Below are 13,756 nucleotides of genomic sequence, written 5' to 3'. Positions count from 1 at the left end.
ATAAAGAGCAGCCTTTGAACAGGTACTGGCATTCAGAGTTTGGTGTGAAACATTTTACCAGAACAATTGCAGTGAGCAAGGCTAAAAATAGGCTTAAGAAGCACACTGTATAGCCATAATACATATCATTTGACTCTTTGTTAGCAAAGAGGAAAGACACTCTCTTGTGCTGCTAGAATTGACTTAATAAAATCTGCTTTGAAGTAGATGCTGTGCTTTTCCTAAGTTCAGTTGACACACCAAGCCCTCGCTCCAATTTATGAGGTGGAAATAGAGGCACAAGCCTGTAGGGATGGGGAACCTGTGGCCATTCAGATGTTGTTGGGACCCCCGACTCCCATCAGCCGTAGCAAGAATGGTCAATGGTCAGGGATGAGCCAAGTTGTAGTTCAAGCATTTGGAGGCCCCAGGTTTTCCATCTCTGATCTAAAGAAATGTGTGATGTTGGTGCACAGAGACAAATTTTACAGACTCTTTGCCCTTTCTTTTGTGGGGGAAGAATCACAGGAATTGGGCAACAGCATGAATGGACTTGTATGTCATGGTAATTTAGGTGCACAGTATATACCTGCTCCTTCGCGGCATGAATTGGAGCTCTGGTAGGTTTCAGAACTTTCCATCATTTTCTGGAGTGGCTTTTGGGGGGGGGGTGAACAGTGTGCAATAAACAGAAAACTGTCTTGCTAAGTATGTTGATAATATATTGTCTGTTTGCAGGTAACTGTTTTGGTCCTTTTCGCCCTTGCATTCCTGACATGTGTTGTATTTCTGGTAGTCTACAAGGTTTACAAATATGACCATACCTGTCCAGAAGGTTTCATTTTCAAGGTAATACATAGTTTTCTAAAACCAGCAACAACAGAACACAGTGATTCCAATGTATTGATCATCTGTATTGTTTTAGGGGAATAACTAATAATGAAAACTAAAGGAATGGTTCAAAGAGGTTGGGGTTTAGTTCAGGTTAAAAACTAAAGGCGACCTGAGGAACTTGCAAAATTATGAAAGGCAGGGAGAACATGTTATTTCTGTCCCGCTCAATTCTAGGCTATTTTGCACTAATATTCTACATAATTTAGAACAGTAACAGAAGCCCTGTGCACTTGTGGAGGGTGTTTTGGTAATATCCCAATCAATGTTCAGAGAACTGAAAATGAATACAGAATATGTGTCAGCCAATGAAATAATGTTAGTTGATTACTTTTGCCTATTCAGACAATAGATTAAATGAATGCAGGGTTTTTGACTCCTGACTCCGCTTTTTAGAGATGCTGACGGGTGAGTTAACTCAGTGTTTAATAAATGAGTTATACTTTGCCACACCAATCATGCTTATCAACTCCTTTGAGAACATGGACATGCCCCCAGATCCAGCTTGGAGCTGAATGTGGACTTAAGGAAGCTTAAACACACACACCACTGAATGGAGAATCAATCCCACCTGGTTCAGCACACTTTCCCCTCTTGGTCCAAGAGCTGAACCTTGAAGCAAAAATGAAATTCCACTTAATAGCTGCTTGAGGCAGGATGTTCCTAGATTTCGTTCCCTCTCAAGCAGATGATTGGCAACATTTCTTTAAAGTGCTGCAGGAACCACATCATCAGGTACTCCACATAGAGAACATGTGTTGAGGGAAAGGTCTATTATAGAAAGGTTTTAAGGAGGTTCAGCCATGGACTTGATAGAGCTGAAGCATAAGAAACTGAAAAGTCAGGTTGGAGCGGGGGACTTCATGGGAATAAACAAAAAAGTGAGATTTTCAGTGGTTAGTGGTTAAGAGCAGTGGACTCGTAATCTGGGGAACCGGGTTCGCGTCTCCGCTCCTCCACATGCAGCTGCTGGGTGACCTTGGGCCAGTCACACTTCTCTGAAGTCTCTCAGCCTCACTCACCTCACAGAGTGTTTGTTGTGGGGGAGGAAGGGAAAGGAGATTGTTAGCCACTTTGAGACTCCTTAAAGGGAGTGAAAGGCGGGATATCAAATCCAAACTCTTCTGAGTGCACACAGCCAGGATTTTGCAGTTCTTGCTTCAACACCTCTTCTGTCAAACTGCCTTTATATCTGGAGGGAGTTTGAAAAGTTGTTTGGGGATACTGGGATGGAAAATTGCATCAAAGGTGTGCATGCATTTTTATTTTTTTTGAATGACTGTTGAGGTAGGGTTTGTGCTGGATCATGGTCTATGTGCCCATCTCCTACTGAGAATCTACAGGAAACAGGAAGTCCTTTTATGATTTACATATCAGAGAAAACTGTTTCACTCTTCTAGTGCGTATCTTGGAGGGGTGGTGTATCTTTCTAGGTTCTTCCTGTGTGACAAAGTGTACCCACAGCGGACTGAGTGAGAATTTAGGAGAAAACTTCAGTATTCCTTCAACTTGCACAGGATGAAAACCCAGGGAAAGGGTGGGTACATGGGTGTTGTAAGCAAGTACAATATGCAAGGCTAGAAGGCTGTTTTTAGTTTCATGGTGCAGAAGTTAAGGTGGGCACGTTTGTTGTCCTGCTCTGTTATATTTGTTTTATTCTTGTTACCCACCATGGATTGAATTAAATTCTACACAACAATAGAAAAATGGCTTAGAAATAATTTAAATACATTGAAATGATTGTCTTTCAGAACAATCAATGCATTCCGGCTGGATTAGAGAACTACTACTCTGAACAAGACTCTAGTGCTAGAGGGAAATTTTATACAGTTATAAACCACTACAACCTGGCCAAACAAACGATCACACGATCCGTATCTCCGTGGATGACAGTGCTTTCAGAAGAGAAACTTTCTGAGCAGGAGACTGAAGCAGCTGAGAAATCGGCTTAACGTGATTGATCTTGTTGATTGGAAGGTATCAAGGGGGCTTTCATCGAACGTCTCATTGTTATGGATAATTTAGAGGTTACTCATATTTATGGTGCAATTGCTTTGGTTTGCCGATAACTGCTTTGCAAAAAGGAAAAATAAGAAAATAAAAACTTAGACCATTAATGGCCAAGTGCATATCAGCATTGCTTTAGAGCTTTAACACCAGTTTCTCTGTTAATAATTCCAACTTAGGTACCTTCTTGCAGTTTAGAATTCCATTGAGCCATCCAGGGGTTTGGACACAGGGGAGAATTGTGCATTTTACTGTGTGTACTAATGTTTCATTTTTAAATCAGTTTTGCAATCTGAATTATCATAGCCATAACTAGAAATTATGTGGGTTAGTTAATAAACTGTATTTAAAATTGGTTTGCGACTCAAAGATGAGTACCAAAAAATAAAGTTGGCCTGTTTTTTCTCACTGTAACAGATATGTTAGAAGTAATTAAGTTCTTTGCAACAAGGCATGCTTAATTGTTGTTTTGTTAAAGCTGTGAACATTTCACTGCATTTCCACTATGGCTAGAGAATCTTGTATATGGACTTGCACTGACACAAAACAGACACTACGGAAATGTACATTTTAATGGTGGATCATGATGTTTAGTGAATGTGCAAAAATGTTAGGCAGCAAAATATTCTGATAAGTAGTGGAGCCCTACGGAACAGACAAAAAAAGCCACTGTAGAGGTAGCCCACAATGTAATATGTGCAACACGACAGGAGGAGTAGTTTTCTTAGAACTTTCTCTTTTTGTACAACATTAAAAGGTTTCCCTTTTTATATGTTGCAAAATGCTTTGCGTTAGCAGCACTCTTTGGGCATTTTCTAATCTTTAGACATTAAGGCTGCAACCCTAAGCATATTTACCCGGAAAACAGTTCCACTGGACTCAGTGGGACTTTCATGTAAACATTTTAGAACTGGGTGTAAGGGAAAAAATGCATTAAATGCATAAAAATAGCCCTATTCCCATTGCATTTCTGAAATGGCATGTGGGGAAAGGGAGAATAGGAGACAGGCTGCCTTCTTGAGATAAACTTGGATGGGGTGGGTGATGGGTGGGGGGAGTAGTAGACAAGCCTAGAATTGTAGGTGCACGTTTATTGTGTTGGCAAGTTTCTAAACTATTACATGTTTATTATTTATAAACCTTTCAACGTACATTACATAAATATTTTCATTAACTTTATCACTGGAAAAAGCGGCTTAAACATTGGGTGGTCAACCTGTAGCACGCCTGGAATAAACCACGGAAATGTTGCGTGGCAGGCTGTGGCTCAGAGATTGGCTCTGCCTCTTGCTCATGTGTCCAGTGCTGTGCTTTTGTGCTAGCATGCACTGCAGAGGCGCCAGAGCAATGCTTTATAAGTAGTGGCACTTGACAGGATGTCCAATGGTACAAGTACCCCTGGTTGAAAAGCACTGCACCAGAATTATACTCTCTCAAACCTGGGCCTTGACTTGCGTACACTTGACCGAAGGGTTGGTCATCACTGGATCAAAGCACTCAGCTGCTATTTTTGTTCATGCTCTGAATGTGCTACTTCCCAGTGGACATGTCAAAAGTTTCATTATTTTTGTAGACACATGCTTTCCAAAAACACATATGTAGTAGAACAAACATGGTTGGTTCCACTTCTGGTTACATTTTCTCCCGATACATTTCAGCATCACGAGCCCGCTTAGCAAAAGCCAGTTGTTTTTTTCATTAAGAACTTTTCATACTGAACATAGTTTCATGTTGTAAAAGAACTTTTAGTATGTCATCATTACTGTGTGGAATGCATAAAAGCAATAAATTATGTGCCAAATCTTTCTTTTGCATTTTGAAAAAAAAGTTCGGTCCCATATAAACATATTAAACTATACCATGTTTGTATTTCCTAGTAGTCAGGTACTTTATTGAATGTAAATTCACATGTAACTTTTGACATTTTCACTCTGTGTAAAATAAAGAAAAAGGAGGATAACCAAGTCTCAAGCTCAGTATGTTGACATAGATATATGTATTATTGCATTTAAAATCAATCAAAAATGAAGGATTCCAATCACTGTACTTATGGCAACATTCACCTCAGGTTTTCCTATGATGATTATTCTACATGTCTACGATTGAAGAATTTGGATTACTTTGTTTTCTGTAGTGGTGCATTTATGTAAAAAGAAAGCAATAGAAAGCAGTTTTGTTGTAAATTGAAATGCCAACTGTGAAGAATCACATTCTAAACAGTCAAACCTTTCCTTTTCAATGCAATCTGGAATTTATTTTGCCTTTCTGGAATAAGGTTCATTTAGGCCATCAGTTTGATTTTTTTCAACCTGTCACATATGAACTTTGTTGACAGATGAGACTCTAGGACTTGCTGTGAACTTCAGTGAGTTCCACCGGCTTGGTCACTGAGCAGCACTACAAAACTCCCACCAGCAATCCATGTGTGCAAAAATATTTAGAAAGAGACCATTGTAATAAAATATTGGGTAAATAGCTAAAAAGCTATGTTCGTTGATGCACTACAACAGTTCCCTGTGTGAACTTACACTAAACCTAACTTCCAGTTGGACCAGTACTTCCTGTAGCAGGAGGTGTAGAAATGCACATGTCTGGTCAAGGTATTTTGACCATGATGATGCATGAAATACAATACGTGTTGCTTTGTAAGGAAAACATCTTCAGCCAGTATCAGTCCCAGGTGGCCTCAGCAGATTTTGGTCAGGGCTATATGAATAATGAATAGGCCAGGGTTAGCTACCATACCAGTCCAAGAATAACAAAGAAAAGGAACACATCACAAGGAAGAAGAGGATCCACACACGAAATCCAGCATTATTCTTGATTGCCTGTGGGGGAAAAATAAATCATGATTTCTCTCAAAAGGGTCTAATTCAGGACAAGGCAAAATCTTTTCCAGTTTGAGCCCTGAATACTATTATTTAGCAGTAATGGCTAAAGACAGGTCTTCACATCTTTAGCTGCACATGAACATAAGACGAGCCTGCTGGATCAGGCCCAAGGCCCACCCAGCCCAGCATCCAAAGGAGATGCCTATGGGAAGCCTGAAAGCAGGACCTGGACCACATGAATCACATCTTTTAAGAATACGGCACAATGAATTGCAGGGGGCTGACGTAGATCACTGCTATGAAATATTATAAAAGGTGGGCCACCTATTGAATGAGCAGCAGCAAGACTGAAGCAGTGTTTGGGTTGATGAAACTGCAAATCTTGGGTCATATCACAGGTGAAAGGCCCTCTATGGCCACTGATGAAAAGTTACATCTACCGGGAGTTTCCTATTTTAGACACCCCTTTTTAAACAACAACAACAACATAGTAAGCAGCCTGGAAAAACTTAAATTCGATTAAACATCTGGCTCAGTTTTATGCACAAGACTTCAACAAACAGAAGATAAAGGATGAAATAGCTTTCTCTAGTGAGCACTAAGTATACTCAGACTATTACCACCATTTCACTTTTTTTCAAGACCCAGCTGCTGAAACCAGAAGCTTCTCAAGTCTTCATGTAAAATGGGCGTTTATTTCCTATTGATGCGGAGAAAGCAAAGCCCAAAGACCATGCCATTACTTGCCCAAAGATGAGATTTGTTTTCCTGAAGAACATTTTAAAAGTGGCTTTATGGAGGAAGGACCATGTGTCTGACTAACAAGGGTGTCAGTGTTCTCTCAAAATACATTACAGGCAGTCTGTTTAGGTCAAGTAGTATTTGATTTTAAAAAGGGGGGGGGGAGGCAGACATTACCTCTCTTATGTCTTCATTTCCTTCCTTGATGTTCTCTGTTGCACCCACAACTAAGTGGTGAATGCTGTCAATCTCGGCTTCCTTTTAAGTAAGTTGAAATATATAACGTAAAAAACAGGTCATAATCAAACTGCACAGAATCATTTAATTGTAGAGTTGGAAGATACCCTGAGGGTCATCTAGTCCAACCCTCTGCAATGAGGGAATCTCAGCTAAAGCATCTGTGACAGATGGCCATCCAACCTCTGCTTAAAAACCTCCAAGGAAGGAAAGTCCACCACCTCTCGTGGGAGTCTGTTCCACTGCCAAACAGCTCTGACTGTCAGAAAGTTCTTCCTGATGTTTAGTTGGAATCTCCTTTCTTGCAACTTGAATGCATTGGTTCCAGTCCTAGCCTCCAGAGCAGGAGAAAAGAAGCTTGCTCCATGTGACAACCCTTGACCTCTCAGTCTCTCCTTCTCCACGCTAAACATACCCAGTTCCCTCAACTGTTCCTCATAAGGCTTGGTTTCCAAAGCCTGGATCATCTTGGGCACCCTCCTCTAAGCACGTTCCAGCTTGTCAACATCCTTCTTGAATTGTGGCACCCAGAACTGGACGCAGGACTCCAGGTGGGGTCTGAGCAAGGCAGAATAAAGCACGACTACTACTTCCCTTGATTGGAACACTATACTTCTGTTGATGCAGCCTAGAATAGCATTTGCTTGCTGCATCACACTGTTGACTTGTTCAACGTGGTCTAATAAGACCCCTACATCCTTTTCACATGAGAGATAAATGTTAAGATCAAAAGCTATGAAAGGTAAGTGGCCTGTTGTCAGTTTCTGCTCACCATAATCTGAGGCCAGAGCTAGCTGTTAAGGCACACCTGTAGCTACTGAAGCATGTAGCAGCACCTTCAAACCTCTTCACCCTCTTTCTCATCCTGAAGCAAAGTTCTTAACCCAAGGTACTATTTCTGGGTTAGTGGAGTCTATAACCTGAAGCATCTGTAACCCGAGGTACCACTGTACGTGGAATGAGTTTTGAATAATTTTTCAGATCAAATGGAGGAGGAGGGCACAAAATCTGCCCAATATACAATATTCTTTGGAATAAAACTATCCTTATTTGTGAGGTCACCAGCCTCACTCACCTCACAGAGTGCTTGTTGTGGGGAAGGAAGGGAAAGGAGAATGTTAGCCGCTTTGAGACTCCTTTGGGTAGTGATAAAGCGGGATATCAAATCCAAACTCTTCTTCTTCTTCTTCCCCCCGCAATGCCCCTGAAGATGTCCAGGACATGTTCCCGAAGCCCATTTGAGCTGCAGAAGTCCCCTTCAGTGCAGTGGAGTCCCTATGGAACTCACATTTTATTCTTCTTATACTATGCCTGCCTTTTTGTGCTCAATCACTCATTTTGCCTCTCTAACTGCAGCCTTTTTACCTACTGGAAAAATACTAGAATACAAAGAGCCAACCAACCACCTCCCTGTGTTATTTACCTGCTGTAAGACTTTTTCTGTGAATATCTCTTGAAGTCTAGATATTTCAACCACCTTCCCTTCAATTTGTCTATTTAAAAAAATTAAAAAGCCATGTAAGTACAAACATTTTAAATTTCTTACAAACTTAAGTAAACATAATATGGAGCATTTCTTATGAATGGAGAATTGCAAGCCAAGTGAAGCAGATTAGCAAAAATAAATTTTAACTCAGTAGATCACTAGCTAATAGCTTCTGTATTGATGTGTAATACAAAGAGAGAGAGAGAAGTATCCCTATTAACGTTAAAAGTGGATAGATATGAAAAGGATGAAGATAGCTGAAATGGGCAAGATGACCTATTTCTGACTCTGTATAAGGTGGTGTTAGTCAGAAAACTGTGTTGTCCAATTTATCACAAAACTAGCAAACATGAAGAGTGGTTCAAATTGTGCATAAGCTCCTTAAAAGGAATCTTTCAGCTCCACTGATCTAGCAGATGATTTATGAAAAGAAACTGTGAAACTATATCTACATCTTGGCTGTGAAGCTCTGCTCCCTGCCTTGCAGACCGTTCCCCACCTAGAATGATAGAATTGTAGAGTTGGAAGGGACCACAAGAGTCATCTAGTACGACCCCCTGTGATGCAGGAATCTTTTGCCCAACGTGGGGTTTGAATCCATGACCTTGAGATTAGGGGCCCTGACGGACTCCAGCTACAAAGGCTGAGGCTGCTGAAGAGGCCAGAGGCCATCCTGGCTTTGAGTCTTGGAAGACCTGCTCCCTGCCTTGCAGGCCTTTTCCACCTGGCCGGAGAGGGCAAGGCCTTGACTGACTCCAGCTGCAAAAGTTGAGGCTGCTGACCAGACTTGTGGGCTGGGGGGGGGGGTTGGGGTGTTCTGTTGGTGGGGGGTTGTTGCTGTTGGTTTTTTCATATCTTTATTTTAGATCTTCTTGCGTTTTGTGTGGAAATCACACAGTTTGGTAATTTGGGCAATGACTACTTTTGTCATGTTGTGGTTATGTATCCGTTTTCATGTTGTGTGCAACCGTGAGCATGGAAAGGTGGCATACAAATGTATGTATGTACATAGAGTGGATTGGAAAGCACATTCTATGTGCCGCAAGGGCAGGCGAGGATGCGGAGAGGGCTGTACCTCACTTCATCAAACAGGCTGTTCATTTCTCCGACAAGGCGCTGGTTTTCCTGCTCAAACTGGAAGGAGAAAGTTAACAATAATAACAACAATATGAGGCTTAAAGGTCATTCCACCCTCAAGCACACCCACAACCCACACCACAAAATAAACCATGAAATTTGATGTGCAGAGATTCAAAGCCTCTGGAAATGAAGCATTCACAAACACTTTGGCAGCAATGACTGCTTATGAAGGCTGATAATTACCGTATTTTTCCATGTATGAGACTAGGTTTATTTACCAAAAAAATAGGTTTAAAATTGGGGCTCGTCTTATACATGGGTAATGCTGAGGGATGTTTTCTTAATTTGGAGTTTCCCCAAAATAGGGGGCGTATTATACACGGAAAAATACGGTATACCAGGAACATGGGACTTTCTACCAGTCTGAGTAAGTTACACCACAGTCAATGTTGGGTTTTACAATGCTGAATTAGGCCCATTAATTTCTGAAAGGAGTAGGCAGGATTTTCAGTGCTTTCCTATTTGAAGCAAAGTAACCTGTAATATAGAGAGCACTTTCACTTTAATGTTCCTTTGGGAAGACCCTTTAATCCTCAAAAACATATCTTAGATAAATGTAGCATTTGGAAAGCCTCTTGGACTAATAATCTATTACAAAGCAGTCAAATGAACATGAAGTTGGACAGAGCAGTATATACTCAAATTAATTTACATGATAGAAACTGGAAATATGATTCTACAATGCTCAAACACAGATTTTCTTAAGAGAAATAAGGCAAGTGGTTGCAAACTGATGATGTAATGTGATAATCTGTATAACGACACAAAGAGAGTCCGAGTTAGTTGACAGAGGGTGATATCCAACATTAGTTATACACAAAGTAGTTCCACTGATTTTAATGGATCTACTCAAAGGATATATTACCCAGAATAAAGTCCTTTATTACTGTTCCAGTACAGACATTTTCAAATGCAAAACAAATTATTTCCCCGAAAGAACAAAACAATAAAATGAAAGTAGCTTGGGAAAATTAGATAGAACAGAACAATATTTTACTTTATCTAACTAAACACTGCCCCGTGTTCTTATAAGAACTATAAAGTCCTTAATGTGTTAACGGGGGTAAGGAAAATTCAAATTATCGCATAAAAATGTTTTGTAAACCAGCCTGCAGCCCTTTTGGTTGCAATTTTCCCAAACACATTTTAATATAAAACTTCTGCAGTGTTTTCAATATTTCTTTCCATCTTAGCAGCTAGTTTAAATTAGCGTAATTTTCATGAAATTGGACAGTCTAGGTTTCCTGATATAAAGGAGTATATAAAGAGAAGAAAGAAAATGTTTGAAATCCACTTAGCTAATTAGCTGGATGCTTTAGAATTCAATTACACGACTGAAGAGAAAGCTTACAGGTATGATCTAGGCAGAGTGGAGCATTGCAAGACCACTGTATTTCAAAGATTAAAGGGCTTTCTTAATTCTTTCCTTGAAATCAGTGAGACTTTGAAGTGTTACTGCAATCATGATAGGATGTATTGTGATTGTGTACAAAAATTGGATTTCCCCTCATTCACATGAGAACAAAGACCTTCAGTTTTAAACATCAAAATGGAGGCAGAAGATCACAGGCAGAAAATGACTGAACACCTACCTATCTGAATTTCTGGTTAAAGGCATGGTAAGTAGAGATTTGGTTAAGCAACATGTGTACTGATTTCATAAAGAGAATTAAGTCAAAATATGGTCATATGCTGCTGTATCTTACATCTCTTGAAAGACAAAACTCATGAGCCAACGGACATCTCCAGAATTATGGTCCCAAATAACCAATCAGAAAAGGTAAGCAATTAAGTTTGAAGGGAAACTGGCGGCACTGTATCCCCTTCCTAGCCCCGAATGCCTATGTCCTCGGTCTAGCCCAGGCATAGGCAAACTCGGCCCTCCAGATGTTTTGGGACTATAACTCCCATGATTCCTAGCTAACAGGACCAGCGGTCAGGGATGATGGGAATTGTAGTCTCAAAAAACATCTGGAGGGCCGAGTTTGCCTATGCCTGCCTGGTCTAGCACAACCACACCACATGAGGGAGAGGCCAGGTGAGCAGAAAGCAGCACTGATCCCTCTGATTTTGAGAGGCACTGAGCTTGAAATCCCATCATAATGCAACAATGGCATTGTGTGGCATGGAAGGCCCTTAAAATGTCCTTAAGTGATTTTTGTACCAGTGGATTCATAATAATATCCTCATCGTATACAAGGTATGGGGAACCTTTGGCTCTCTCAAAGTTGCTGGACTACAATTCCCATCCGTCCCAGCAAGCATGGCTAAAGGCAATGGATGATGGGAGCTGTAATTAATCCACATCTGGAAGGCCAGAGGTAGTATGGAAAAGTAAGTATAATAAATTACAGTATCTTCTTTGGGAAGTTTCTTTATGATTCTTAATGTTAGAATAGCTCCATCTGCTTGTGAACGGAAATAACTATTTATAGTAGAGATTTAAAGCAATAATTTAAAATCTTAAAGGGCAGTCTTAATTGCTGCAAAATACTTTCCCATGAACATAATGGCTTGACAACAATCACCTTCCCAATCATATGATTAAGAATTTTAAGCAGGTACTGACATAAAGAACCAGAAAAGCAAACACGCAGGGCGCATTTGTTAAAGCGTTGCTTAGCAGAAAAGGCAAATGACTCAGTGCATGCATTGGACTTATTTCATTTTCAAAATCCGTAGATATAGCTAGCTAGGGAGAAAGTCAACAAACTGGTAGAAAATACAACTTACCATTTGGATTTCTTCAGGTGAAAGCTCATCTTCTCCTTTGCCATCACCCCAAAGTCCAAAATTAGTGTGTTCATCTATCACATTCTTATCTGCAAAAGAAGAAACAAACTATGCTCAACATGTAGCCAAAAACTGCTAGACCTATTTAATATTATACCTAGTTCAGCCATAACTGAACTGTCCATAATTTTATTTGCCTCAATTTTAAAAGCCAGCTTTTAATTCCTGCCACCAGACTTCTTCCTCTTATTGGAGATGTTGAGATGCTCATATTCTTAACTGATGCTGCACTTTCAGAAGCTTTAAAGCTGAGGTTTAAATCAGCAGACATTTCTAAATTATGCAAAAAAGGTACTTTTTAGAACATGCCCCAGAGCACTCCTGATATTATTAGTTGCCTACTTGCATTACATAAAGGGGATTTTTGGGGATGAGTGACCCATGCTTACACTTCTACCCCCAAAAGAGGTACCTCTCTGGGAGAGTGGAATATTTTAGTGTAATGTAACATTCATATGGAAAAGCCCAAGCTGTTTTTGTTTGTTTTCCTTCAGATGGAATCCAGCGGCTTTCTGATATTTTCAACATTGGCAAAAAGTAACATCAGTTAAGGCGGGGTAGGCAACCTAAGGCCCGGGGGCTGGATGTGGCCCAATCGCCTTCTCAATCCGGCCCGCGGACGGTCCGGGAATCAGCGTGTTTTTACATGAGTAGAATGTGTCCTTTTAATTAAAATGCATCTCTGGGTTATTTGTGGGGCATAGGAATTCGTTCATTCCCCCCCTCCCAATATAGTCTGTCCCACCACATGGTTTGAGGGACGGTGGACTGGCCCACGGCTGAAAAAGGTTGCTGACCCCTGGGTTAAGGCACCAAACACACCTGCTGGGATATAGTGTTAAAAGTCTCCATACTCAACTGTTGGCTGTTCAATTTTCCAAAGGGTACAAAACTAGATAGGGTACTGCTGCACTTTATTTTATGTTTGAAGCCTGCCATTGGTTGTGAACATTATTTTCCTACCAAGATCCTTGAGTGAGATGTGTTTTGCTTAATTTGTACTTGTTTATATTCTTGCCTCTGAAAGTGTTTTCAATTAGACCGGCAACGTTGCCGTGTGAGATGCTCGCTTCTCTTGGGAAGCCCTTCAGAGGACTTCTGTTTAAAAACAATTCTGGATGAGGTATTATACTGAAAGACACCTCCCACGTTAGGCTCTGTAACGAGGCATGGTGTCTGGAATTACTGCTCTCTTCTTTATTAAAACAAAGGCTGAAGAAGGCAGATGAAACATTTTTGGAACAGTGACACTGGCATGGAAAGGGCACCTGCCACATTAAATCAAAGCTACATTTCTTCTTTCAAGGGAGAAACAAGAGTCTCTCCACTGTGATTATATATTAACATAATATTCCATGGTTCTTTTACTATTATGCATTCATTTAAAAATTAATGATTCTTTATTTGCGTCAGCCATCGGCCATAGCAATAAAACAACAATACGATATATAAAGAATAAAAGTAAAAAGTCAATTATATAAAATACATTTTAGGGTTTTGAATCAACAGTCAAATATTGATTGCCCCAGCTAAAAACCTTGCAACCTTTGCTGTCACCTGCTCATCTTGATCTGCCAAGAGAAAGGACACTGTGGCAGTGGTTTCATTACCGTATTTTCCCCTCTATAACACGCAGATTTTTTCTCCTAAA

At 40.3% G+C, this 13,756-nt stretch overlaps 2 protein-coding genes across 4 annotated transcripts in view; one reads left to right on the top strand and one right to left on the bottom strand.

The window, feature by feature from the left end:
* The window catches only part of NSG1 (neuronal vesicle trafficking associated 1), a 53,544-nt gene extending 48,707 nt beyond the window's left edge, over window positions 1-4,837 (top strand). For all 3 annotated transcript variants that reach the window (XM_053402051.1, XM_053402052.1, XM_053402050.1), the window contains 2 exons: window positions 718-828; window positions 2,622-4,837. In XM_053402051.1, the coding sequence (XP_053258026.1) occupies window positions 718-828; window positions 2,622-2,822 (312 nt within the window). In that variant the 3' untranslated portion in view covers window positions 2,823-4,837. The remainder of the gene's footprint in view (window positions 1-717; window positions 829-2,621) is intronic.
* STX18 (syntaxin 18) overlaps window positions 4,741-13,756 on the bottom strand; it is a 46,544-nt gene continuing 37,528 nt past the window's right edge. The window contains exons 7-11 of the mRNA XM_053402048.1: window positions 12,046-12,134; window positions 9,248-9,306; window positions 8,110-8,179; window positions 6,627-6,707; window positions 4,741-5,705 (exon numbers count right to left, since the gene is read on the bottom strand). Coding sequence (XP_053258023.1) covers window positions 5,610-5,705; window positions 6,627-6,707; window positions 8,110-8,179; window positions 9,248-9,306; window positions 12,046-12,134 — 395 coding nt within the window. The 3' untranslated portion in view covers window positions 4,741-5,609. The remainder of the gene's footprint in view (window positions 5,706-6,626; window positions 6,708-8,109; window positions 8,180-9,247; window positions 9,307-12,045; window positions 12,135-13,756) is intronic.

This window comes from Podarcis raffonei, chromosome 9 (genome assembly GCF_027172205.1).
Source record: "Podarcis raffonei isolate rPodRaf1 chromosome 9, rPodRaf1.pri, whole genome shotgun sequence".
Taxonomy (NCBI): Eukaryota; Metazoa; Chordata; class Lepidosauria; order Squamata; family Lacertidae; genus Podarcis; species Podarcis raffonei.
This window is presented reverse-complemented; position numbering and strand designations above follow the sequence as displayed.